The 27024-nt window shown below is 35.3% G+C and overlaps 1 protein-coding gene and 1 long non-coding RNA gene across 5 annotated transcripts in view; one reads left to right on the forward strand and one right to left on the reverse strand.

Annotated features, from left to right (window-relative positions):
• The window catches only part of LOC145936083 (uncharacterized), a 57739-nt gene that overhangs the window by 20908 nt on the left and 9807 nt on the right, over positions 1–27024 (forward strand). The window lies entirely within an intron of this gene.
• Positions 1–27024, reverse strand: part of LOC145936072 (pikachurin) — a 99828-nt gene that overhangs the window by 19185 nt on the left and 53619 nt on the right. For all 4 annotated transcript variants that reach the window (XM_083037954.1, XM_083037951.1, XM_083037953.1 and 1 more), the window contains 4 exons: positions 17510–17711; positions 14142–14286; positions 9614–9800; positions 4773–4912 (listed from right to left, as the gene is read on the reverse strand). In XM_083037954.1, coding sequence (XP_082894080.1) covers positions 4773–4912; positions 9614–9800; positions 14142–14286; positions 17510–17711 — 674 coding nt within the window. The remainder of the gene's footprint in view (positions 1–4772; positions 4913–9613; positions 9801–14141; positions 14287–17509; positions 17712–27024) is intronic.

Below are 27024 nucleotides of genomic sequence, written 5' to 3' on the forward strand. Positions count from 1 at the left end.
AAGAACCCTTGGTATACTTTTCGCCGATTCGTTCTTCGGAGGCAGCGCGAAATTCGAAAAATCAAAGGCACGAACGGTCCCTTCAAAGTCCGGCGCGAAGGCGGTATAAATTAATTACGACAGAACGGAAGAGGCACGTCCAGCGCTGTTAAGTTGACCGTGCGCGAGCGCGGGATAAGATGGTCCTATATAAGAAATTTCCAGCCATCACGACGCCTACGAGCCCTCCTTGGCCTCCTCTCTCTTTTTCCTCTCTACGTAAAAGCTACGTCCCGGTGATAAGGAGTTCCCGCGGGAGTGTCAGCGGAGGAGTAACCTTGTATTATGCGAAAGAGAGACTCGTAAGATCCCTCGGGGAACACCCTTTCTCACCGCTTACGACATCGTCCTTCTGTCCGGCTTATGTCGCCCTGACGTACCCGGAGCGCGAGGATCGTTGATAGGTTCACGAATTTTTTATGAGACTGTTTCGTACTCCGAAATGGTCGCGTTGCATTATCAACTACACGTGTCATCCCCATGTCTGTTATTGTAAATAATATCGTTGAAATTATTAAATAATGCGTTGTCGCGATCGTTTAATCTTTAAAAGGGTAAAGTGTTTCGCTGACTCTATTGATTTTGTTCTGCCAAATGTTTTTCCTTTGCTCACAGCGTATTTTTAAATTTTAATTATATATTATAATATGATATACATATTTCAAATTAATTTTTTTAGACTAATTTGTATATTATAAATGTATGCGTAAGAGAAAGAGGGAAAGAGCAAAAATTAATGGTATGGATGCGTATTTACCGTCCGAATCGGAATATTATTTGTTTACGAATATAATATAATGAGTATTCTAATTATTTAAATTTAAATAATAATGAGACGAATATATGCTTAATGATGTAATTAAAATTGAAGATATAATCGAGAGAGTATAATTTGATATATATTTTAAAATATTATATATGTATATGTGTTATATATATTTTAAAATATTATATATATAAATTTTATTATTAAAAAGTAAGTTTAATATCAAGAATTATAATTCAAGCGAAAATGCATAAAGATCTCTTACATATAAATAAGTGGTATAAGTATGTGGAGAAAATTTTTTAAAAAATGGACCATTTTTAATATTTTACAATAATTTTAAATTACTTTTTATGTTAGGCATTCGTCTTTCTCTCTTTTGACCCATATAATTTTATGTAGGCGTGTAACGCAATACATCCTTCCATTGCATATGTGTGTGTATATATATCGTATATTTTATTTCCGGAAAACCCTTACGCGTTCCTTTTTCGCCAAGGAAATTTTGGCCAAATATAGCATATGAATGCAGAAAAAAGCTTATAAATAATACATACGTCAAATTTTAGCTTTAATATTTTTCCACATACCGAATTACAAAAGTTTAAGTAAAATAAATTGCATAACTGAAATTTCTTTGTTATTTTTAGATCCAGATTTGTTTTTCATATCACGTATATCTTTTCAAAATGGATAAAAAATTTAAAACATTGACCATCCCAACACTATCGTGCTTTCCAACATTTATCTCAATTTACAGAATCCTAATAGCAAGGTAACAGCTTAGCTTTATCTTCTCTACGTTCCGGGCAAGGAAATTCGTCGGATATTTATTTTGCGTTTCGCCGGATGGACTATTATGTTCCTCGTCTCGTCTGCAAACGAGCTAATAAAATGTGCCACGCACATTCCTTACGATAAAAGCACGGCGTGCCGTTTAATTTTACTTCGATATTAGCGTTTTATTTCGGCATCCGGCGACGACTTCCGGCGGACGCTGCAAAAGTGGTGGTGGTCGTCGTCGTAAATTACGACGATATTCCGGCGACATTTGGTTATTGCGGCTATATCTCTTCCGCTTGTACGTTAATGGAATTAAACTCGGAGTACAGTCGGGCGAGACCAAAGTTCGAGAACGAGTTTCGAGTTTGAAGTGATACTCGTTAACTCGAGCCCTTTATGGTCGTTTCTCGAGCTAGTTTATGTTCTGATTTCGAGATCGCCGGAAATCGCGGCGATCCATCCGCGAAGAATGGCGATACGTCCTGCTTATGAGGATATTCTTTCGCGCGAAACGCAATACGGGAGAAGAGAACAAAATTGCTTCCTTATCTTTAATACGCTGCTTCAAATTTATTATGTCACGAGTGAAACGTTCATTCTGAGAGAAAGGGCCGGAGCACAGACTTTTGCATAACGCATAAAGAAATCAACCAATCAGAGTCCTTCATTCTTATCTCCAGGATGGAAATGAAGAACTCTGATTGATTGAATCCCTTATGTCTTATGCATTATGCGTTCCGGCCCAAAGATTCTTAATTTCTTCCGAAACCCTTTAAATGTTATTTAAAAAATATTTTTTTATTCAAGATACTGTTGCTTTGTCAAAATTAAAATTAAATTCTTGATATGCCTTGATTTCGAAGAATATCTGATACACCAATTTTTTGATTTTTTTACTTTACAGATGTTAAAGTGTAATTTTCGATTCGTAAGATATTTGTACGTCGCCTCTTTTGCCTTCGGAAACGGTTCAGCCCCGGCCCTTTGTGAATCGATCTCGGCTATAATTGTCACTGACGTCGAAAACAAAGTGCTGATATGTCACCGATGCATGTGAACGAATCTTTATAGCTCGCCGGAAGTAATATCGGTCGAATGCCGATACCAATTTCATCATTTCGCATCGGACCGAATACACCGCTCTCTGCTTTCCGCCATAGCCATAATCGATATCACGTATATAACCCGTGCATAATCCGCGACTAACTGTGCACAGGTTCGCACGGCCAAACCGCATACGGTGACTTCCGGCGAATGCGACCGCTTTCGCTCTATTAAGTCGCCCGATATAAATCGCGCAAATTTCTATGCGCGTTGCTCGATCTAAAGTATCTGATTATATATGCATATATTTATTATATGTATATATATAGGTGTTTATGTATGTCGACGCGCGCGAATTGGAATGTCTTTCTACTCATTTAAGCTGTCTCATTAGCAACGCGGATGTTAATTCCTATAGTAGCTGCCCGGTTATTGCTGGTATAAACATGTCATTTACGTGGCGGCTGAACGCGATCGATTTTCGTGTCGCATTTTGCGACAATCTATGGCATCGAAATAATGCATATTCAGAGAATCGCTTGTTAATATTAAATGAATAATGGTATTTTAAACGAAAATACAATGCGAGATAATCCGAATAAATTACAGTAATAATAAATTCTTTACTGTAAATGGTAGAGGAAGCTGGTTTTGCGTTATAATTTTTACAGGAACTTTGTAATCTCGTAAAAGATGACGCTAAGGGATGAAAAGTGCGAGAGCTGAAAGAGTCGCGAGAAAGATTCTTTCTTGACACCTAGGATTGACGCGGGTCTAATCCAGAACAGCTGATTAAGTCAAGTTTATTCAATGTGTTGTTGACACTAATAGGATAGAGGTAAGCCGCGTGTACAATCAGCCAAAGTTCTTAAACATGACGGCATAACGTAACAACGTCGTGTCTGATACGATGTTAACACGCTCGTTGTCTGTAGGTATCTGCAGGTGTATAGGGTGCAGATGCAATATCATCTTTGCGTGCCAGAAAGGCTGTAAACTGCGATAATGTAACGATACTTTACCGCAAAAGTCTGATATTCCCGGATGATGTCGCCTTGAAATCTCAAATTTTAACTATTGCCTTAAAATTTTTTTGTTTTAATTATATATAATTGAAAGAGCAAAGATGTGTGAAAAATTTGCAAAAAGATTTTAGATCCGAAATAATTTCGATGATTTAGAGAGTTTAACAAGTTCTGTTTTCGAATTCAATTTTTGGACCGCGTATGTTTGATAAACTCTCCTGAATAAAATCGTGTGTAAATCAATGAATTGTTAAATTGCAAATAAAGCTCTATATGTAGGTAGGTGGATCAAACATCATAATATGACAGCGTAATGTAACAAATGATTACATTCGCGGAATAATGTGTAAAGTTTGCCGATTTTTCAGTAAAATTTAGACTATTTATCCGTAATAATATCTAAAAAAAAACATTACGTCTCAATCTGTCAAAAATTATTTCTCTTGTTTTCAATCTGCACTTTTATACGATTTTCTTATGTCATAAAAATTTTTTTTTTAAATTAAAATGTAAAAAATTGAAAAAAGTGGCTTTATTCTTTCACTGACAGAAAATGCATTGCAGCGAATGTTTTATTAGCATGTGTCTTGCCATATTTAATCGATACCAAAAAATTTATACTTAAAATTGGACTTTAAATCATAAATATCTATCGACTTATATCAGACGAGAATAATTTTAACAAAAGCGAGGAAATAAAAAACTCTATCATGTCATTGTTTTCCATTTATGCGAAATGAGGATAAGCTATTTTTTTATAACAGTCTATCATATATTCACACTTTTCAATCGAGCTTTCATTTATTTTTCAATCACGTTTGACGATGCAAATTTCTGCTACAACATAGCTGCTTCGTAAAAAAAATATGCAAACAAAATTCGTGCGACTTCTTTTTTTTCGCTATTCCTGGTAAGCAATTTTCTAATTTTTCAGTTTTATCGATTACTCCTAAATTACAGGGCGGAGGCCCATGTTTCCATATACGCGTACACTGTGCAGCGTTATATGAAACCCCAACAAGGTTTCGCGTAATACCGCTAATTCTCTCGTACATATAAGCCCGGTTCGTGATATGTTCGTGCGCTTATAATTCCTACGAAATTGATTCGATTACCTGCAGATCCACCCGGGTCTCGCAGAGATCGCCCGTATAGCCGAGCGGGCAGAGACAGACAGCGGTGTCGCCTCCGGTCGTCAGGCATTTTCCACCGTGGGAACACGGCACCTTGCTGCACCTGTCGGCCGTGCACTCCTCTGAAACGACAATAAATCAGGCGATTTAATAAAAGTTCCAGCGGGGCGGGGAGACGCGAAATCGAGAGAGTTACACACGCGAGCGGGAATCGGATCTCGCAGAAGCCGAGATAGGGAGAGAGAGGGTTCGACTCTCGACACGGGAGATTTCGACTCTTGCGAGATAAAACCAATAAAACCGCTCGCGCGCGCACTTGGACAGGCCGTCCTGTCCGATTTATCGGAGCGTAGAAGTATCAATTTCTCTTCCGCCTCATCGTATTTTCGACGGTATCATTTAGCGCCCAGCATTGACGAGGGAGAAGGGGATTTTTTCGTTCACGACGTCAACGATCGCGCGAAAATGTAGCTTTTCGACGTTGAGCTTTACGATGGGACAGCATGTCGGAAAACGTGTGCCGCATTCTTCTCTCCTAGTTGCCACATTTATACATTTAACATTACATCGCGATTTTCGTGTACGTGTCACTAGAGCGATATTTCCAAACCGAAACCGCGCGTGTTGCGAAACGAGTTATTTTATCTTTTATTTGGCCGGAATTGCGTTTAAATTTTATACATATTATACGTGTACGCTAATTTCTTGCTACGAAACAAAAGAGAGACTGGATTGAAGTCTATTAATTGAGGCTAATTATTCGGTTCAATGTGTGCAGCTCTTGCAAATAATAATCAAAATGTGTATTCATTATCCAATATTATAATTTATAATTTGCGTCAACGATCCGATTGTAACTTGATGCATTAAAAAAAAGCGCATCAACAATGGGATAAGATCGTCATTACAAAGATAAAGGTCTGATAATCGAATCGCTATATCGATTTCAACGCGACAATGAATGATTCGAACGATTTTACTTTCTACTTCGATTATCCGAGCGAGGTCCTGGAAATGCCCTGAAACTTTCGAAATTTGAAGTTTTCCAATCTAATGGATGTTATCTTTTCACGAGTCTGCCTATGGCTATATGGTAAACGTAGAACGAATCGAAAAGTAACGCGAAACTTTCGATTTAACCCTCCGCCTCGTCTGCCTCGTGCGCCACGCCATTGTAACAAATCGATAGTCGCAGACTAAAAATAATGGAGCGAAATAATAGCTAAAGGAATAATTTATTCCGCTAATTGATGTTTCACATATTAATGAGACCTGCGTCATTTTACAAGCACATAAATCAATCCTTTTCGCTAAATACGACGTTGGTCCGACTCTCATTTAGAATTGATAATTCCTCTAATTATGATAAATATATTTTACATTTCTTTAATTTTGCAATTTAACGTTTCATCATAAATTATAAAATAATTTTAAATATTTATTAAATTAATACTGAAATTATATCTTGTAAATTATTAAATATAAAATTAAATATTTTATCATTAATTAAATTTATTTTAAACATTTTTTAAATTTATAATAAAATTACTTTTTATTAGTATTAAAAAATTTCTACTTATACCTATAAACATTTACAACTTATTATTTTCCAGAGATAACATTTAATTTAATTTTATAAATTCTATAACACTAAATTCTATGACACTATGCTCAACAAATCATAAAGATATTGAAATCCTTTATTTGAATCTTTCATTTAATTGAAATTATATTTTCCATTTTTTCTACAGTGTTTCTGACATTTTTATATATTTTAAAATATGTATAAAATGGTTGTAAAAACAATAATTAATTACGAATGTATGTAAATTTTATACGCGTAAGTTAAATATCTGTATATCAATTATCATGGTTATATGCATTAACATATGAAACATAAATAAAAAGTTCCACTCTTGGCAATTAATATTTTGCACAATGTGCCTTGTTAGATATCGATCAATATTTGATAATTAGTGGCAAGCTGATAAAGAGCGTACTTCGTGTGTGCAATATATGTATAACCGATTAACTAGTAACTGATTACGCTCGAGGACATATTTCAATTAATTCTAATACATTATATTCGTATAGACCTGTTTATTATACGTATATGTGGATAGAGAGACTATTTCTAAATTCGATTCTAAAAAATATATATAACTTGTATCGATAATATATACTTTTAATAGATGGATATTTCAAAAAGAGAGAATGTAAAAAAAGCACAAATGTGCATATTTCGCAATAAAAGACTGAATAAAATAAAATTAACTATTGAATAAATAACAATTGAATAAAACAAAATAAAATTAACAGCTAAAACTTTAGTAAAGTTCTCAATGTAAAATACATATTTAAACTTCAACAAGCTAGAAAAAGTCAGACACGGATAGTAGTGCAGTTTCAAAGAAAATTAATTTTTCATTGAAACTGATTAGTTGTGCACAGGGTACAAATTTTTCTTGGTGTGTGATACCAAGTAATTAAATAAATCATCAATTCTTTAGGAGGATCAGAGTTTATTAAAATAAAAAAATTGTTTAATTAAGAAACTGACGCACTGGCACTTTCTAACTTGTTGAAAAATGAAATAAAATTATTCGTGCAAAATGTAAGTCGTGTTTTCATTTCATTCTTTTGTTTTAATACAAATGCTTCTGCTCGTCAATATTCTGCATTTGTTTCACCATCATTTACGTTAATATCTTACTATTACACAAATGTATATTATTTATTAATATCTATCGAGCGATTGTTTCGAATCCTGACCGATTACAAATATCTGAATTATATTCCGCATGTATTAGGAACAATGGCACCCTCGATATTACAAAATGGAGATAACATCCGACTGGTTACATCGTGATATAAATACCAGGCAGATGTCCATTACTCAGAGGTAATTAATGCGACATACGCGAAGCAGCTGTTGCGTATAGCCGGACCTAAACGACTTCCCCCAAATGTTGACAATTAATTACCGACACTCCGATAGCGATAACGATAATTATTCACGATAATCATAGCCTTGCCCGACGACGTAGTGATTTCCCCTTTCGCTCTTCTCTCGGAGTAAAATCGTCTTGCGCTCCCGTATCTCGCTTGCCGATGTAATTAAACGGAGCTTTCAAATATCGCACAATTTAAACTTTTTTCTCCAACGAGAAAAGTTCGACAAACCATAAATTTAAAAAAAATCTGAAACTACATACGCGCGCGCGGCTGTAGAGTAATACAATCCTGCTACAGAACTATTTTTCGTTGCGGCTAAAAAAACGATATTAAAAAGAAGGCAAACATCCTTTTAACTTTACAACGAATTGTGTGAATCTGTTTTATTATATACGAGAGCGTTGAAGATGATGAAAAGAGTTGAATAGAAATTGTTATTATATTATTTATTTATATATTTATATTTAATATATTTTATTACATTTAATAAATTAATATATTTTTTTAATTATATTTTTTTGTGACATATAAAATAATGTATAACTTTATTTTTAAAAATTCAATATTTGACACGTGTAAAAAAAAGATTATTCTTTTTAAATTTTTGTCGCGTATTAACTATTCGATTTGATTTTGATAATGTTATAAAAGTCATGAAGAAAAGTTATTTTCTTTTTGGAAGATTGTGTTGCTGTCCTTTAAAAACACGTCATTCGCTAAGAATAATAAGTCTGAAACATTGCTCTACATAATGCTCTTTATAATGCAAAATATCGTTTTTTTTTTTCATTTATACATTATCGAATATATTCTACTAAATTTTTTAATAGGTTCCTTTATTATTTCTTTTTTAAAGTCAGTTATTTTTATTATCTCTTTGACCTACATTTTTATCGCTCGTGTGATTTTTTATTATTATCTATGGATTTTTCGAATCTTTTTCAATTGCTTACCGACACACAATGCTATGTTAAAGTAAATAGTTGTTGTTAAAATAAAAAGTTGGCCGAGAAATGTCAGCACTAATATGACACACGTTATTCTATACCATTATATAGATTGAATGTTTCTTCTTTACTGAATGTAGAATTATTTTTATCCGAGTGAGAAATCTCACGTATATATGTTATATATTTCGGTCATAAACATTTACTTGCGAATGTATAACTTGAATTTTCCCTCGTAAGAAATCACTTGCCGTGAAACCAGAAAAATAAAAGACATTTAATATAAAACTGGTATGCGTCATTTACTACCGCGCAAGTAATAAAATAATAAAGCGACATTTACGTTTTCGTCGCGCGAGAAATGTAAAGTTGACGTAGAGTCAGGGCGCTAAAGTATTTAAAACAATCAATTACTATAAACTCTAATTAGCCGCCTTACAGCTACGACACAGTTGGCCAGACGCTACCGGGTGACCGAATTAACAGCTATATCGGCAAACGGACAACAGGTGTCACATGAATTTAGTTGGCAAATCCTCCGACGCCCGCTCGATTTAACTCCGAATATATTCTTCGTTTCTTTTTTTTTTTTTCTCGCGGTGAGAAGCGGATTCCCCAAGTAGTTCCAAGTCCCGAGCGCGTGTCTCGATATTTAACTCGCCGAGAGATGCAATTGTATTCAACCGGAGTAAACTTGAAAAAAAAAAGAAAAAAAAAAGATTATAGACTCTAATCTATCTAATTACATGAAAACTAAACATCTTGATTGTCGTTGCAACTATTTCTAGCGTCACTGATTTTATGAGAATAGAACACACATGTACGATTTAAATATAGATAGAAGCGTCAGAGAAATTATTCAATATCTGGGAAACTTTGGACTCGGCGAAACCGGATGCTGCGCCGTGATACTGTACTTACCTACGTCGAATCCATTCACGGCGTCGCCTTGCGGGGCCAATGGGAAGCGATAGTGGTGCTCGTTCGCCTCCAAATGCCGGATACAACCCTTAAATCCGGTCCTCACCGGAAGGCGCTCCAAACCGGTCGTGTTTCCGGGTCCGCCGACGAAGAGCGGCTCGCGGAACGTAATTCTCGAAAACAAGCCCTGGAATTGAGAAACGAGAATTCTCTAGTTACACGTGTGCAGCTGCAGCGTAACACGCTCTCTCGACTGGCAGCGCAATTGCGGCCTCCTGATTAATGCATGAAATACAGTCGACATATAAGCCCAACGTCGGCCACTCTCTTTGTATATTTCCAAGCCGACGATACATAACACAGCGATATATATATATATATACATAGATACATATATATTATGTATGAAAGATATTTCTACAAAATACAATACTGAAAAGAGGTGAAAATTCTAGATGAATAAATAAAAGTCGAATAGAATAGGAATGAAATTTCCTTCTTCGTACACATACAAGACTTTGTTTTTAAATTTAATTAATGCTCGGTGTTGCTCCAACTCTGATATAATAATAGAAAATCTTCAAAATAAAGATGCAACAAATTTGTTGCTAAAAGTTTTTAATATCAAATAACTACGCTGTGAATCAAGACGCTAGTTGCGAAGCGAATAAATGAAAATTTAAAGCCGGGGGCTACAATGCAGCGCAGTTATATTGCGGAAGAAGTACGATATAAGAGCGACGTGAAATAGGAAATTCCTCCGTGTCTTTTAAAATCCGTGCTATTTTCGTGTCGCGCATTTTTCACATTCCCTATCTCGTATCGGACGACAAACTATGCCCATTGTCAGCCAAACGTCGTTTTATCGTGCATTTTGTATTCGAACGCGCGCGCGATCATAGGTTCTCATTCGTGGAACATCCTTCAAATCGAACGAGAAGATCGTCGAAGGCGTTGCTAACCAGTTTCACTTTAGCTTTTTTTCCTTCCTTTTCCGAAGTGAAGAGAATGTGGCAAGGAAAAAGGGAGAGAGAGAGAGGAGAGAGAACAGAAAATAGTGGAGAGGTCAGGGGTGGCTTCTCTAATTACGACGCTGTCGTTAGGACACCAAGTGCTTAATGGCACTCTAGGATAAAGTGGGCTTGAAACGCGAAGCCATTTGCCGGCGTTGCTGCCCGATTTTAAAGGTAATTAAACCTAACCTGGGAAAAACAGATGGGTTGAGAATTAGCCGATAATTCCTCGTTATCATACCGCTATCCTGGACGCCCGTGAGACTCGTTGAAGAAAGAGGATTGGCGTAAAAAGTCGATGAGACATTTATCGACTTGCTCTCCTGACATTCAGAATCCTCGTTGTTGATTGCTGAGCTCGAAATTAGCTCGATTATACATATATAGATTTTTCGCGTCATATTTATATATTTATATTTACATTAAGATATATCGGAAGAATTTTATAATTTCCCAATCCATCAGAAATAGATATTCAGCAAAAATAAGTCGAAAATGTAGAATAACTTTTTTTTCATACGAGATTTCGCTTCTAAAAGAAAATTAACTTGGAAATTTGGGAAATTAATAACATATGTATTTACGCTTTTTAAAGCTTGGAACACGAGGCCACCTTTTTTCGGTTGTACTACAGACTCACTTTGTGACATCTGTCCTCACTCAAAAAGGTGTTATTTAAGATCAGCGTTAAGCTAAGAACTTTGCAAATTAGTGAACTAGTTCTTTATAAATATCTCCGCGAAAGACTATCCGTTATCATCAGTGTAAAAAGGTCCCGTAAGTTTAGCTTACACTTCTGATCCTTCGTCTTGGCGCTGCATCTCATTTGCAAAATAACAAGGCAAACGAGCGTTGTAGTGTCGCGAGGAAGCGATGCAAATCAGATTAAGAAAAAAAGAGCAAAAATACGCGCATAATACAAGTGCTGCGAATACGATTAAAGCAAGGAGCGTGCTAGTTAACACTAAGATTCACGAATTTATTTGCAAAACGACTACCTCGCTTCACACGTCAAAGAACATTATACGGCGTTTGCATCAGAAAGGAGTTGCATTACGCTGTGGCACGTTGGTGCATTGTAAATTAAGTTGCCGACTCTTAATTAAGCTTGATTTTGTCAGACTACAAAAAGGTCTGTAACCGAAGAGTAATCCATATACGCAATACGAAATAAAAATTTAATTATTACTTGTGTATGTACGATTCCGTGAAATTGAATATATTAATCGGCACAGCGATTAAATTGATATTGACATAAATATTATATAAGTAAAAATTAATTAACGCGTCATTTTGTATCATATTATTAAAGTATTATGCAAATGCAAATATATATATATATATATATATATATATGTATATGTGTGCATTTAGCACATAATTTTAAAGAGTGATAAAAACAGTTTCATCGAGTATAATCGAATATCGAAATCTTGCGGCCTATAAATTAAATGTTTAATAATATGAAACCACTGACTCAATTGTCAGTAATTGCAATTGTTGTCTCTTTTTTCTCTCTTCTTTTTCATATTAATAAAATAATTACTCTTGTTTAATGGCCAATATTACTTATATTGATTTATGTTATTATTAAATAACCGATATAATCGCGTAAATTACACAATTTGAAGAAGACAAAATGTATTTTTTTTTTTTACTTTTGTATATACATTTAAAATTATTGTCAAGAATGCTGATGATTAATAATTCTGATAATTACTATTTTTTCTAAATATTTAGAAAATCAGAATAATTCTTGAAATAGTATATAATATAGTATATAAATAAAATATTAAAATTTTGAATAAAAAAAACTCTAAAACAGTTTTACGCCTAGCAATTCTTAATATATTTAGATGCAAAAATAAAAAAAAGTCTCTTCGCAACTGTTAAAGTTCTATCAAAATTATTCTTTTACTACGCGAATATTGAATCAATCGCTATCTTGATAAAGTCCAAACGAGCACGAGGTCAATCGATTGGGTCAGATTAATATGGAAAAGAGTGAAATCGATAGACGATTACTTGGCCGGAAGTATTTTATTCAGACAAGTTTTATGGGCAATGGCACTTTTTTCTGATTAGATTGATCGAAGGTGCGGTCTCTCTCGTTCCAGGGTGTGGTTTTCCGCTTTTAACCTCCGCCATCTGTCTCGATATATCTGACTTGTTCGTACTCTTTTAGCTTCTTACGTCACTACTATCGCATTCTCCAAATACTTCACATGTATTCTATTTTCGCGTGAAAAATATCACTGCTAATGACATTTAATGACAAATTCTTCCATCAATCTGTCGCATTATTTTCAACAAGAGTGTCATAATTTGCTGCAATTTTCCAATTCCATTTATTACTTTTAATTCTTAAACTCTGATTCTCATTTGAAATTATTCCGAAAAAATTTAAATTTTTATTCAAAATAAATGTTAAAATGTTAATTAATGTTAAAATTATATCAATGCTTAAAAAATATGAAAAATGTGACAATAATAAATTACAACCCCTTTTCAAAGTATGCTGTTCGTATCTTATCTCTTATGATATCTAGGGCAGCGAAAATATGGTAAACTTCTGATGCGGAGCTTTTGCGGCTTCTGCAGCAAAATGAGAATTTTCAAGAAAGTCAAAGTTTTGTTACGGTAACATTGTATAACGCGTTTTAGCACATATCGATATAACCCGCGACGAAGTTTCGACTCTGCGCGCAAATAAAAAAAAAAAAAAAAAAAAAGGTCAAAAATTTCGCGCAACCCATATGGAATACTTCGAAAAGAAGTTCCGTTCTATGTATAAGAACGTTTCTTCAATTCCCGGACTACATTCTCTCATTAAAGTTTCCGGAAAGTTTTTGTGAGATACAACAGCGTTTAATGCTGGTTCCATCTCAGCGCCATTAAACTTTTCGGAAGTGAATCTCTCTCGCGTCGAATGGAAACAATTTTATTTTACTACACAGTCGGCCATAAGCATTCGAATGGCATTCAAAATAACGATCATTGTTTGCATGTACGATACTGTCTGCATTTGCATTTTTTTCATTTGCGTGTTTTTAGATTCGTCCATTTTTTTAAATAATGTTTTGTTTAATTTATCGTACGCATTTATATTTATTCGTCCAATTAGATATCAAAACGAAACTTATTTAACGAAAAACTGACGTCTCTCAAGTCAAGTCAGTCTCTTTACTCAACGAAATAAAATGCTTATTTACCGCTACGAATTACCGCAACGAATTATCGCGATCAATTGAATTTCTCATTACGTCGTTAGATAAAATACGATCGGAAGATCTCAAGGGAGGCGCGCGAGTGTCGCCCTGTGAAAATCTCGAGAATTCGAATAAACTCACCGGCAATCTCGATAATATACGTTTCGCCTCGCTGCGGAATATCGATCGCCTCATTGAACTCACGGTGTATATATATATATATATATATATATATATATATATATATATATGGGCAAATAATATCCAACATCTGGCCTTGATGGAAATAAAATGAAGTGCCCTCACCTTCGATCGTCCCTCCACCCTCTTCTCCTGATTTAACTGGATCCAGGCGTCCCATCGATGTCTGTAGACACTCAGAGTGTTCCACTCATTCAGCTTCACCGTTTCCATGCTCCTGACCGTACCCACGCCGCTGCCGCAGTCGAACCTTAACCGCAGAAAATACGAGGATACGTCGTTAATCGATTAGGAATGTCAGGCACGTCGCGAAATATCAGGCATCGTCGAAGCGAAATTCATAACAATGTTCTTTTGATACGCTGCCCGGAGTACGGTGGAACTTAATAAAAATATGGAACTTAATAAAAAATAAAAAATAAGAAGAAACATCGCAGCAAGTCGGGAAATAAAGAGAACTCGCGTAATTAAATCACAAATCTATTGTCGCGAATGAATAATTGTGAAAAAAAGGGAAGTTTATTCCGAAAATATGGAAAAATTTATTATTTGCTCTGCTGCGATGTTTCTTCTTATTTTTTATTTTTATATAAACACAGTTTGTGTATATGGAAAAGACTCTAGGAAAGCCAAGTTGAATGTATTCGCTTCAGTTAGTTTGTTGAATATAGCATGCAATAAAATATAGCTCTTTCTCTTTCTTAATATTCTTAATGGAAACGATACATCCTCGTACGTTAATGATAAAAAAGGATGGTATAGTCAGGCATTCAATAATGTCTGCGTTCGGTAAAGCATTACTGCTTCGCTGCTTCGATGCAATCAATATGGAAATTATCGTCGACGTTCTAGTAATCTATTCTCGATCATCGCGAAAGTAATCCGCTGATATGTAAGCGCGCGCAGTAATACTCTACGCTCAGTTAATAGAACAACAAATCCACACGGCTGATCATTTAGCGTTCGATTAATGAATTGTGGAAACGAATCTGGGAAACAATGAACGACCATCGGCCGGTATTAATGAATAAATTACGTGATGCGTTTGATGAATGTGTCTATGAATTTGATATTCCATCTATGGTTCGAATTCTCGTTATCCTGATCGCACTGCTAAATTCGAATAGAAGTTATCAGACACGAAAATCCGTCCTCGATGTATATTTCTCTTTCTACTTTTTAATAATTACTTGTCATTTGTGGAATGTCCTTATTTATGCATTTTTTATTTATCATATAACCATTTTTATGTCATACTTTTATATTTAGAGAAGTATAAATATATGATAATTAATTCAATAGTAAGATTTTTGAAATTTTTAATAATTTTTAGTACCTTTCACAATAAAATTGCAACAGACATGTTTTTTTCAAAGATATTTAATGATTCAGTACTCTATTATCGTAATATCGGCGCGAGAATATCGACGCGATATTACAAATGTCATGTGTGGCGGCACTAGCGGATCCTGACATCGATAATGGGGGGGTTTTGCAAAATTATTTTATTTAATATTTTTGGTTTCATGATTAGCTTTTATTCCAGGATCAACGACGTCGATAGCTCTTTAATGTTTGTTTTTCTTTATTTATATTTTTTAAACAAATTCAGCAAAACTGTTTCTTTTAATTTACAAGAAGGGGGGTTTAACCCCCCCCCCCAGGATCCGCCAGTGTATATATATATATATATATATATATATATATATTATATAGATATAAAGAATTTCTTGCCTAATTATTTTCATGCAACGAAATTATCTCATCATTTCGTCCTATGTCTGACTTAATCTATACTTAACTCCTTGAATGCGTAATGAATATAATTTACAATGTATCTTATACATACATATTGTATATATTATATAAAGAATTTCGCCTAATTATTTTCGTCGTATGTCTGACTTAATCTATATTTAACTCCTTGAATGCGTAATGCGTATAATTTCCAGTGTATCTTATACTTTTATATATATATATATATATATATATATATAATATATATATAAAAAAATATATATATAAAAAATATATATATAAAAGTATAAGATACACTGTAAATTATACTCATTACGCATTTAAGGAGTTAAGTATAGATTAAGTCAGACATAGGACGAAATAATGAGATAATTTCATGCACGAAAATAATTAGGCGAAATTCTTTATATATATATATAATATATACAATATGTATGTATAAGATACACTGTAAATTATACTCATTACGCATTTAAGGAGTTAAGTATAGATTAAGTCAGACATAGGACGAAATGATGAGATAATTTTGTTGTACAAAAATAATTAGGCAAAATTCTTTGTATCTATATAATATATATTATATTGTAAATATATATTATATAGATATAAAGAATTTCACCTAATTATTTTCGTGCAATGAAATTATCTCATTATTTCGTCCTATGTCTGACTTAATCTATACTTAACTCCTTGAATGCGTAATGAGTATAATTTACAGTGTATACTTATATATATACACTAGCGGATCCTGACGTCGATAGCTCTTTAATATTTGTTTTTCTTTATTTATATTTTTTAAACAAATTCAACAAAACTGTTTCTTTTAATTTGCAAGGGGGGGGGGGGTTAACCCCAAAACTCTCCCCCCAGGATCCGCCAGTGTGTGGCGGTATAACACTTCACAACGCGTACTTTTGCAGACGCAAAACTTTGCGTAGTGCGTTATAAAATAAATCCTACGGCGTCGTTTTCACGGCGAAAAAGTTTTTCCGTCGACGGGGGTGGCGCAAAACGTTGTAAAAAAAAAGAGGGAGGTGCGGAACAGGATCAGAGTATATTGCAAAGGATAAACTTTCAGTTTTTGCGCGGCGCCCATAAATCGTACACGAGTCTCCATTAAGTTACGGCTTATTAAGCTGTAAACGAAAAATTAGTCCCGGCATGGAATGCTTAATTAATGATCACGTCAAACTCACGGCGAAGTCTCCGAAATTATGGCGCCGAAGTGTTCTATAAAATGTCTCCCGTGTAACTTTATATTCAATACCCCTGCGCCTGCTTCTTGACGCGGGAATAAAAAAAATCGATGAACCTCGTTCTCGAGACTATTTAAAGAAGTTCGCGCTCATAGAAACCTCGTCGCATCTCGCCGATATTTACGACGATCTCTCCTCTCTTAATTTTTTTAATTAATAATTTGATCTGACTCTCGTCTTTTATCAATTTAATCCTTTCAAAGAGTTTGTTATCCGTATCTCTTTCATGATACTAATTCTTTTATGATATTAATTTCACCAACCTATTTTCTTTTAAGCAGCTTTTTTTGCATGCATTTGTACAAATAAATATTTTAATTTAAATATTAATTCGGAATTACTTTTGAATCTAGATAAACTCGAATCTAAATTGAATCGTTCGATAATACAAATACTAAATTCATCATCATTGAGTCGGTATTTAATAATGTTAATAAAGGTAGTAAGTAATGCGAATACCTGAATTCGATAAAGCCGTGATGAAGTATCAAAGCCATAAAATCACCCTGAAGATCGTCCCGTTCGCCCGCAAGAAGGAGCACCCCGTCCCACGCCTCGGGCCGAAATTCCAGCTCCAATTGCACGTGTTTGTAAGCGGCTCTTAAGGCGGGAAAAGCCAGCCAGCCTGATCCTGTGAAACGCGGCGATCTCACTTCAGCCTCTGAAACACAATTTTGAACTTCGTTAATTTATTTTCGAATTAAATTAGCAGCAATTATATTTACAGTATCGAGTAATTTGCAAGGACATGAGAGAAATTTACAGTAATTCAGCTTCTACGGTAATTGCGAATAAAGAAATTGATATGTGCTGAAATATATATCATTCATGGCTCCGAAAAACATATTAAAAAGTTCTCTTTATCAAAAAAACTTTAGCACATTTTGCTGTATCTTTGTGAAAATATATAAGTAGAAGTATTATATTTGAATTTGCCTTTTATAATATATTTCTTATGTACCTCGCTTTAATTATGTATTTTCATTAGAACTATTTTCTATAAAATTTTTTATAAAAATAATTTTATTATAAAAAATTCTATTATAAAATAATTCTACTATAAAAATTTTATTAAAATATATATGCACAATTATAACATATATAGACGACAATTTAACATAATATATGTGCAGGGTCTCATAAAACTTGTTACAATATAAAATAATAATAAAAAAGTTTCCAAAATATATTTATAGCGCAGCATATTTTAATGTACTAATTAAGAATATTGTTCTTCGCAACGCTATTAGAAAAGTGCCACTTTAATACGTACATCTTTTAAAACGTATCGCGAAATAATCTCGAGGGATAGATGCAATTCGTAGTTGAGAGACGTGCGAATGATTAGCATGCCGGTGCCGTCGACCACTTTCGGGGGATATACATCGGCTGCGAAGGGAGAAGAGCGAAAAATCGAGAATTCCAGCCGCAGACGGCGCACACGAGGCTTATACGAGGAACGTCCCTTCGCTTCCCGCGATCTACAACCTCGTATCAATCACGCGAGTGTACCGCAGGGTGTATCCCGTAGGAGGACGACCCTCCCGAGCACGTGGAACACGTGAGCGTAAGGGTGACGATAAATCAGGACCAGGAAGAATAGAAAAAGTTGCACCCGTGGGGGCCTGGAAATGGAATTTCAGTTCTTGATAGCGCCAGAAATCCTCGACACTATCGCGTAACAAAGCGCCGCCGCTCGGAATCGTGCACGCAATTACAAATTGGCGATATCGAAAAGACACGGGGAATTTATCGGACACTGACATGGCTGCAGCGATGCGAGAAAATTCCTCGATTGATTGGTTTACTCATGGTTACGTCATAAAATCGATTTTGGCCCACACGTCGATTTTCTACGACGCGCTTATCTGTTAGATTGTGATGACTAATTTTCCTTTTTAAATTTTTTAACGATTTATTAAACAATTTTCCAATTATTATTCCAATTATTAATTGCAATGAATTTTAAATCGCATTTTAATTTTTATTAACTCAAATATAAATATAATTAATTATTTAATATAAACATAATTAATTATTTACAACTATTTAATTTTATATGTACACACGCATGCACATATGAACAGCTGTGCTGAGTGTTAATGTACAGTAATCGAATAATATAAAATTATAAATAAAATTAAATTAAAGGATAAATAATATAAAATTATAATTAGAGAATCTAATATAACTCGTGTGTAATATAACTGTTAACTATAGTAAAGTGTCTAACACACACACACACACACATCATTGAGCAATACTAATACTCCATAAATTGCTATATTCGCAGTTGAGAATAACTGAGTTGCAAGACTATATATATTCCCTCCTTGCAGTAGAACAAGTACATCGCAAGCGGACCGTAGATTCAACTCTCTCACAGTAGAATAAGTAAATTATAGCTGGACCATATATTTCTTCCTACTAGTAGAACAAGTACATTATACTCCCGAACCAATATAATCCGCTTTTCGATTACACACTCACAGTATTCCAATATGCATAGAATGCACTGTATAGCTCACTCAGTTGTAGAATCACATGTATATACATATATAAATGCATTTTTTGTCATTTTTTATTTTTAACGTAGCTATAACGAAATCTAGGTGAATAAAGTGATGAAAGAAATCAATTTGCCCGTGGCTGTAACACAAATAATAAATATAACAGATAATAAAAAATTGATAATTGTTATTAATACACTATTAATCAAATTAAAGATGGAACGATACCCAATACATTTAAATAAATTACAACGCGATGGAAAAGAGACACATTGATAATCCACATTAGCAGTGATTCTACCAGTCTTCTGTCATCTTGTATTTTATTTTTGTTTACTCTTTTTTTTTGCGCTCCACGTACATTGAGAAGCGCTTAAGATGCATGGCAAGTAAATGAGTTACTTCACCGCCGCGGGATGCAAAAGGCAAAGAGAAAGAGAGAGCTCTATTGATTAAAATCGAACATCTCAAAGTTATCGTCTCTGATGTTTGCATCGCGCTCGGCTTAACGCGGGAAACGAACTTCCGGAACGCGGGAAACAACGTTCCCGCTGCCTGCGGTTCAGCGAGGCGTGTAAACTCGAACGAACCGAGGGAGAAAGAGAGCGAGAGAGAGAGGAACCGATCGGAAGCCCGACGACGGCCCGTTCAAAAAGAGAGAGCTACGATCTCTCCCGTTTCCCGTGGCGACTTGATTGATCGTTTCGCCATTCGAGGCGTGCCTTTATGCAAATTAAGCGGATCAAAAGATCCGCGCGGTAGTTTCCGTCCGAGCCTCGCAAAGTGGACGTAACCGAACGTCGGACCCTCTCTTCCTCCCCCTTCGACCCCTCTGATGCGCTGTCCCGCGAATGCTAATGAAGGTCGTTTCTTCGCCGTTAAAAAATTCCAACAACGTACACACATACATGTATCCCTCTCTGTTAAGTGTGTCGTACATACATATGTAAGTACGCCACGAATTCCTTCGTAGCGTGTAATTTTTTTTTTATTAAACTCTTTCGCGGAAATTTCGGAAATTAAAATCCTCGTTAGAGGAAGGGAGAGGAAATGTGGGGGAGATGAAAGGGATAGTGAAAAATGAAGATTACAGCTGTTAGCGCGGTTCGGAAAAACGCATCTTCGCGCGTACATGAGTCGTAAAATATATATCAACGATATTGTTATCTTCTTTATAAAATCTCTTCTATAATTCTCGTTCTTCTCTTTTAACGTTTCATTATGATGGTAATGTACCGGTTAATAAAACGGGAACTTTATCGTACGACCATTATGTTAAAGCGTAATTTATAGGATAATTTACATTTAAAAAATGTAAAAAAATAGACATTTGCGGGATGGTGCTTTTTGCGCGTAATTTTTTTCTATTGTATTTTTCATTATATATATCTACGTTAAACACATAACACGAGCGCATAAGATGTAAATGTAAATTTTTCTCGCGATAATAATTTATGTGTAAAATAGAAACAGAACTGCAATTTGCGAACTTGTAAGATATCTACAATGTGTAGAAATGAACGTATCGATTACATGATTGACATGTTGCGTAATGGTTACAGTTATTGCGTATCAACGTTGTAAAGTTTGTGCTCTTCGTATTCGCGAATATTTCATCATTAGTTCCGTATGATTCTGATCATTAATGGAGACTCGACGGCAGTGGCACGAACATCCCTTCCTCTCCCACGTGACACGCGAATCGTATGTCAAATCAATGGTACACGTTACAAACATGTGCCAGCCATTTCTCTGGAACATTAACGGCCATTCGAATCGTATCATTGTCATATATACTCGCGTCCTTCCTGTGTTAGCGTTATTATCGATTCGATACAAAGAGTAATGTCGTGTATCGAAGCTTTCGTGATTATATAGGGAATTATGACATGATACAATTATAATACGCCTGATAATACGTCGATATTGCAACAGAGATATTCGTGATCGCGATGATATACATAGTCAAATAAGATACACATTAACAAATTACGACAAAATAATAGATTGCGATATTTTGTTTACGTATGAGAGATTATTTTAATATTTTGAATGCAAATAATGTATGTTTATCTTAGCAAATTCGTGTGTTTCGTATGTATAGTACGTTATTCAATTTCCGTATTATCAATCTGTGAAAGATGCGTTTAATTACGCTAAAAATTTTAGAAAGCGTATATCCAAGGAAGAAATTTTGTATTCGTTAGAATAAACCATTTAAAAGCCGCACTTTCAAGTAGCGCGAGTCCATAATTTCCCCGGCATTCGAGTTCTAAAGACTGAGCAGTCAGCGGATAATACTACTTAAAAGTCAAATACGATCATGAATCCGGCATAATCCAAGGTAAAAAATGGTGCAAGTTTTGTTGAAATTTTCATAATTAAATACTTTACATAAGGGAGGACTCGTAAAAGCCGGAGTAAAAGTTACTTTTCTATATAGAAAATATTTTTCTTAATGATATCTATGCGAGGGAAGAGTACAGAAATATTATATTAATGTTGTAAATAGTATTTCCTTCAAAACTTTGACGACAAAATGGCGAAAGAATCTCTTGAAGAGAATCTAATCTCTTTTTAAGTCTCTTTTCATTAAAAAAAAAAAAAAAAAAAATAGTAACGTCCAGAATCTTTGATATTTACAACTATTTCCTTCTTATCAATGTATTAATTTTTGAAGTAGCGTCACTCAGGAGGAGAAAAATATCGAATTCAATTTCGCTATTCAATTTCGATAATTGGTCCATACTATCGCGATAGACGAAAGAAAAAAAAAAAAAAAATTCGAAGCAACAGTCGCGTAATTTGTATCATTACGTTCCTCGCCGTCTTCGTTCCTCGCCGTGCTCGTGTTTCATCAATTTTCGCTTCATTCTTTATTTATACAAGCGTGTACACTTCAATTTGGTCAACAAATTGGCAAACAGATATCGTCTCGGCGGAGGCGGCCACGTCGGAGGATTGAATCCGCGGAGAGTACAATTTAATTGGAAAAAAGTTAACTCGCACGACGGTATCAAAGGGCAATCAGAAGGACCGTATGTACGTCGGCGCGTGCCGAACCGTGTGTGTCATAAGTCAACGAAGAATACAGTATGGAAAGAGAGAGAGAGAGCGCGACTCTCTCGTACATGTCGCCGCGCGTTATCGATTTTATAATCAAGGCGGAGGCAGCGAACCACGCGTTCCCGTTTCGTCACCCGCGAAGCCGTCCCTGACACGGGACTTATATCTCGCTGGTTCAGCTGGTCACGAGCCTTAAATTATTCGCGGTATACGTAAAAATTTCGAACGATCGAGGAATTTTTCGAGGATTATGTAAAAACGTCTCCTCTCGAAAAAAAAGTCCGTCATAAATATAGATATCTCTTCTTTACGACATTGCTATCTTATTTCGTTATCTTAATTGTTCTACCTTTCACTATGTTGTTTTCTTCCTTTTTTCTCCGTTTTTTTTATATTTTTCTTACTACTATTTAATAATGTTCAATAATAGTTTAATAGTTGTTCAAAAGGAATGATATCTCAAAGAATTTAATATTAATTTATACACATTTATATAAATCTCAATATTGTGTAAAATATGATACTAAAGTATAATTGTTTAGTAAAAATAAAACTGAAGATACGATACTTGAAGTGTACTAAATTTTGGAAGCTCCGAAGAGACTTCTTTACGCGCGAAAAAGGTGAACGAAACATCACGAGATATCGTCACGTGTGTAACGCGTTATACGAATTTTCGACATCTGCTGCGATCATCGCGTTTAATCGGTATAATTGATACGATCGCCGATCGCGTAATTGAAGTTTGCAAAGTTGGCGGATTATATCTCCCCCTCCCTTCTGACCACACCGACCGTAACGTTATTTCCGTGGGTTTACTCAAATTGCGATCATATCGGGGAACCACGGGCCGCGTTTTCGGTGGGAAAATAAAAAAAAAAAAAAAAAAAAGGAAAAATAACGTTGCGTGTGAACGCGCAAATAAATTGTAAAATTAATCGTATATCGTCGCGGGGGCGCGATCTGCATAATTGGAGACCCGCCACCCCCCCCGTCTCGCATCCCCGAATTGGAATTACGGGAATCCCTACACGCGTAATCCGGTATACAGTCGTCGTGCATGCGCTCGCACATGCACCTGTTGTGGCGTATCCCCGCACCTAATCGATTGACTATCCGCTGTGACGCGACAAATTGCGTTTGTTCCTTTCGCATTATGGCCGACACAATGGCCGGCCCTTCCCTCTCGCCCCCTTTTACCTCTCATCTCGTCGTAACCCTTTCGCGCCCGACAGTCGAGCGAAGGTTGCCGTGTGACCGGGTCGTTTTTTTCTCTCACGAGCATCGATGAACGCATCGGTGAGCGTGAATGAAGTTTACATTTTCTCGCGAGAGATGACCGTATCTTTTCGATATTTTGCGCGATTATTATTATTATTGCGAGGATGAAACAAACGTTGCAGCATTAAACGCATCGAGGAAAAAAAGGTGCACAATAATTCGATTAATTCTGCACAATTACCCGGCTTAAAACTATATATATTCAACGTCCGATACAAATGAATGCAAATTCTTTTAAACAGTCTTTTAAAGCGACGCGTCTTTTATCGTTATCCGATATTTAACGGATGATTGTTTTTTTCTACTCCACTATTGACAAATTCTTTTCATTTATTTAACGTGACGATCATGCTCGATGTGTTAGCAAATCAATTTTATCTAACTTTAAATATACCGTAGGAATTATTGTATCTCGGAATGTAGATTTCGCGAAATAATGGCGCAATATAAAAGGCAATCGAGAGAGATTAACGAGGGAAATGAATTTAAGTCGTCTTTGAGAAATATCTTCGTGTAACGAGCATAATGAGTTAAGTTATCATCAAAGTCGAATAATTGAATTTCTTTAGGAAACAATATTAGACGACTTAAGATATCATAACGTCTTAATATACATATATTGAGAAGGAATAAATTTTCTCAAAGAATCTTACATTAAAATTTATTACGCAAAAAAGTAGAAGCAAGATATCTCTCTCTTACGTGTACATACCTATAGTAGCGCGCTTAGAGCTTTCACAATGTCTTTTCAGGAAAAATGTCTTGTTTTCAAAGTTAAAACGAGTTTTCTAACCGAATAATCGTAGCGCTCGAATAATCTTTCTTTGCAAGTTTGAATTACGACGTAAATGTTGTGAAAGAGGCTACCTTAACATGAATCTGCCGGGAAAATTATTTTAATGAGGAGCAGTGCTTTACACAAGCGCACTCTCACAACGACACAACAATAATTCCTTCAAGTGTTTCCTTTGTGTTTCGAAGTAGCATCGATCGATCGGAACAATAAATTACAGAGAAATATACAGGTTGTTGCTTTGGCGGACAAAAAACCTGAATTTTTCAAAGTTCACCCATTGAAAATGCCCCGAAAATGTTTTTGCGTCAAATATACAATCGAATTGCTGACTAATGAATAAAAACGGCTGGAAGAACATCGATCGATCAAAAAGCACGAGCGAATCGATAGTTGGGAAAATCGGAAATGCAAAGCTATTCCGCGACCTCTTCCAGGGATTTGGCGTCTCGAAGGTAGACGGGAGGACGCCCGAAATTTTTCATCCCTGACGTGAGTAAGCGAGAATTCCGCGAATTTGCGTGACCAGAATAGTCTTTCGAGAGTAGTAGCCGGCGATATCGACGAAACGATTATCGTCTCACGTGTGCGTATATATACGTGTGCACGCCCTCCTGTTTCTTACGGGGCTCTTACAGACTCCGGGGCAGCTGTTGGCAATAATTGTTGGGTGGATAGCCGCGCTTTAACGCTCCCCATTGGAAGACACCTTCGCGAAGAGCGATATATCGGCTCGTCCGAGTAAAATTGCTCCCGCTTCCGCACTTGGACTACGATAATTCCGGTCCGTTTTCATATACTCGTTTCGTTTCACCCACTTCCGCCCTGAGTCGTTGTATTTCCCGAATGGCTTTTGCATTTCATTACACAGTTTAACTTAATTTGATACTTGTCGTATTTAATCAAATAGAGTCGAAAACTAAATTATGTGATCATTCGGAAGTAATTTTTATCGATTGAAATATAATTGACCTTTGACCTTATATATAATATATATAATATATATGTATTTCTCTTTCATTTATCTTTATATATATTTTTCTCCATCTAAAAAGTTTTTCTCTCGATATTCTTTTTAAAATAAGTCTCTGAACTCCAAAACTTTTTATTTAAAGAAAAATTCACAAGAAGAACTACGAATCTTTACGCAGCAACATATTTCTCAATTTCATGTGCCGTTTTTCTTTCGACTGATAATTATAATTATCTCAGTCAAAGAAAGTTAATTTTACAAACTGTGTAGCATTTAATATTAATATTAATGTAATAATATTTAGAATATACAAAAATTCAGAGCAACAAAGACAAATTAAATTTTTCAAATACGTGCATTCCATCATAATATATTGTATAATATTCATAATATATAATATTCTAATACCATGAGTGTTATCCACAATGTATCGCATAGCTGAGGCCAAAGTATGCCACGAGCGGCGAGGATCGATAGCTCCGGCTCTAACTTCGGTAAGTGCAGCGAGCTGCAGCTTTTGTCCTTTCGTAAATATTGACCGAACGTAGCTCGTTGCGCAGTATCGTAAGCGTGGTATTAAAAACAAAGAAGCGATTGATCGACCATATAGTTTTCCGTTTTTTATCAAGCCTCCTCGGAGCCAGGCGCGTTATCAATTCATATTCATATGTGCATAGCCGTAGAGAATGCATTTCTAAATTAACATTAAATATCGTAAGATAATTGTGGGGAGGAGAGATAAGGTCACGATACGCTCGGAGAGAGATAGCACTTTACATAATTACCGGCTTAATGAACGCGGTCGCTAATAAGCATATATATATTTTCTTGCATGCACACCCTTTTTTATAGAAAAATTGTTTAATTACTTTTCCGTAAAAACAACTTAGTACGATATTTGAATTTTTTAGTTTTTATACCACGAGAGCCACGCGTGTCTACGTAAAATAATTTATCGAAAAATTAGTACGAATTATGCATCACACACGAGATAATCCGCGCAGTTGAACGTTGTATTATATTATGAGATAACACGTAATCAGTAGCGAACGTGTTAAAAATACAGACCAGCATGGGCTTCGGTAACACAGTATATAACAGTACATAATAATAATTGACCTCGTCGAGGTAGACTGCATTTTTCAACGCGTCGTAATTTTGTGAAAGTGCCATTTTCTCCAACTGACATATTTATTTCAGCACTTTCCAAATTATACTTCTTTAAATTCTTAGGCTCGTGCATAATAACACAAAGTATTATTAGTGACATTTTAATAAACACTCATTGTCGGAGAGCTCAAATCTGAAAACCTTAATTTAGATCTCTTTCTGTTTGGATTGAAATTTGCGT

This window comes from Prenolepis imparis, unplaced genomic scaffold (assembly GCF_030444845.1).
Source record: "Prenolepis imparis isolate NDT839.2.m4 unplaced genomic scaffold, iyPreImpa1.0 SCAF_5, whole genome shotgun sequence".
NCBI classification, from domain to species: Eukaryota; Metazoa; Arthropoda; class Insecta; order Hymenoptera; family Formicidae; genus Prenolepis; species Prenolepis imparis.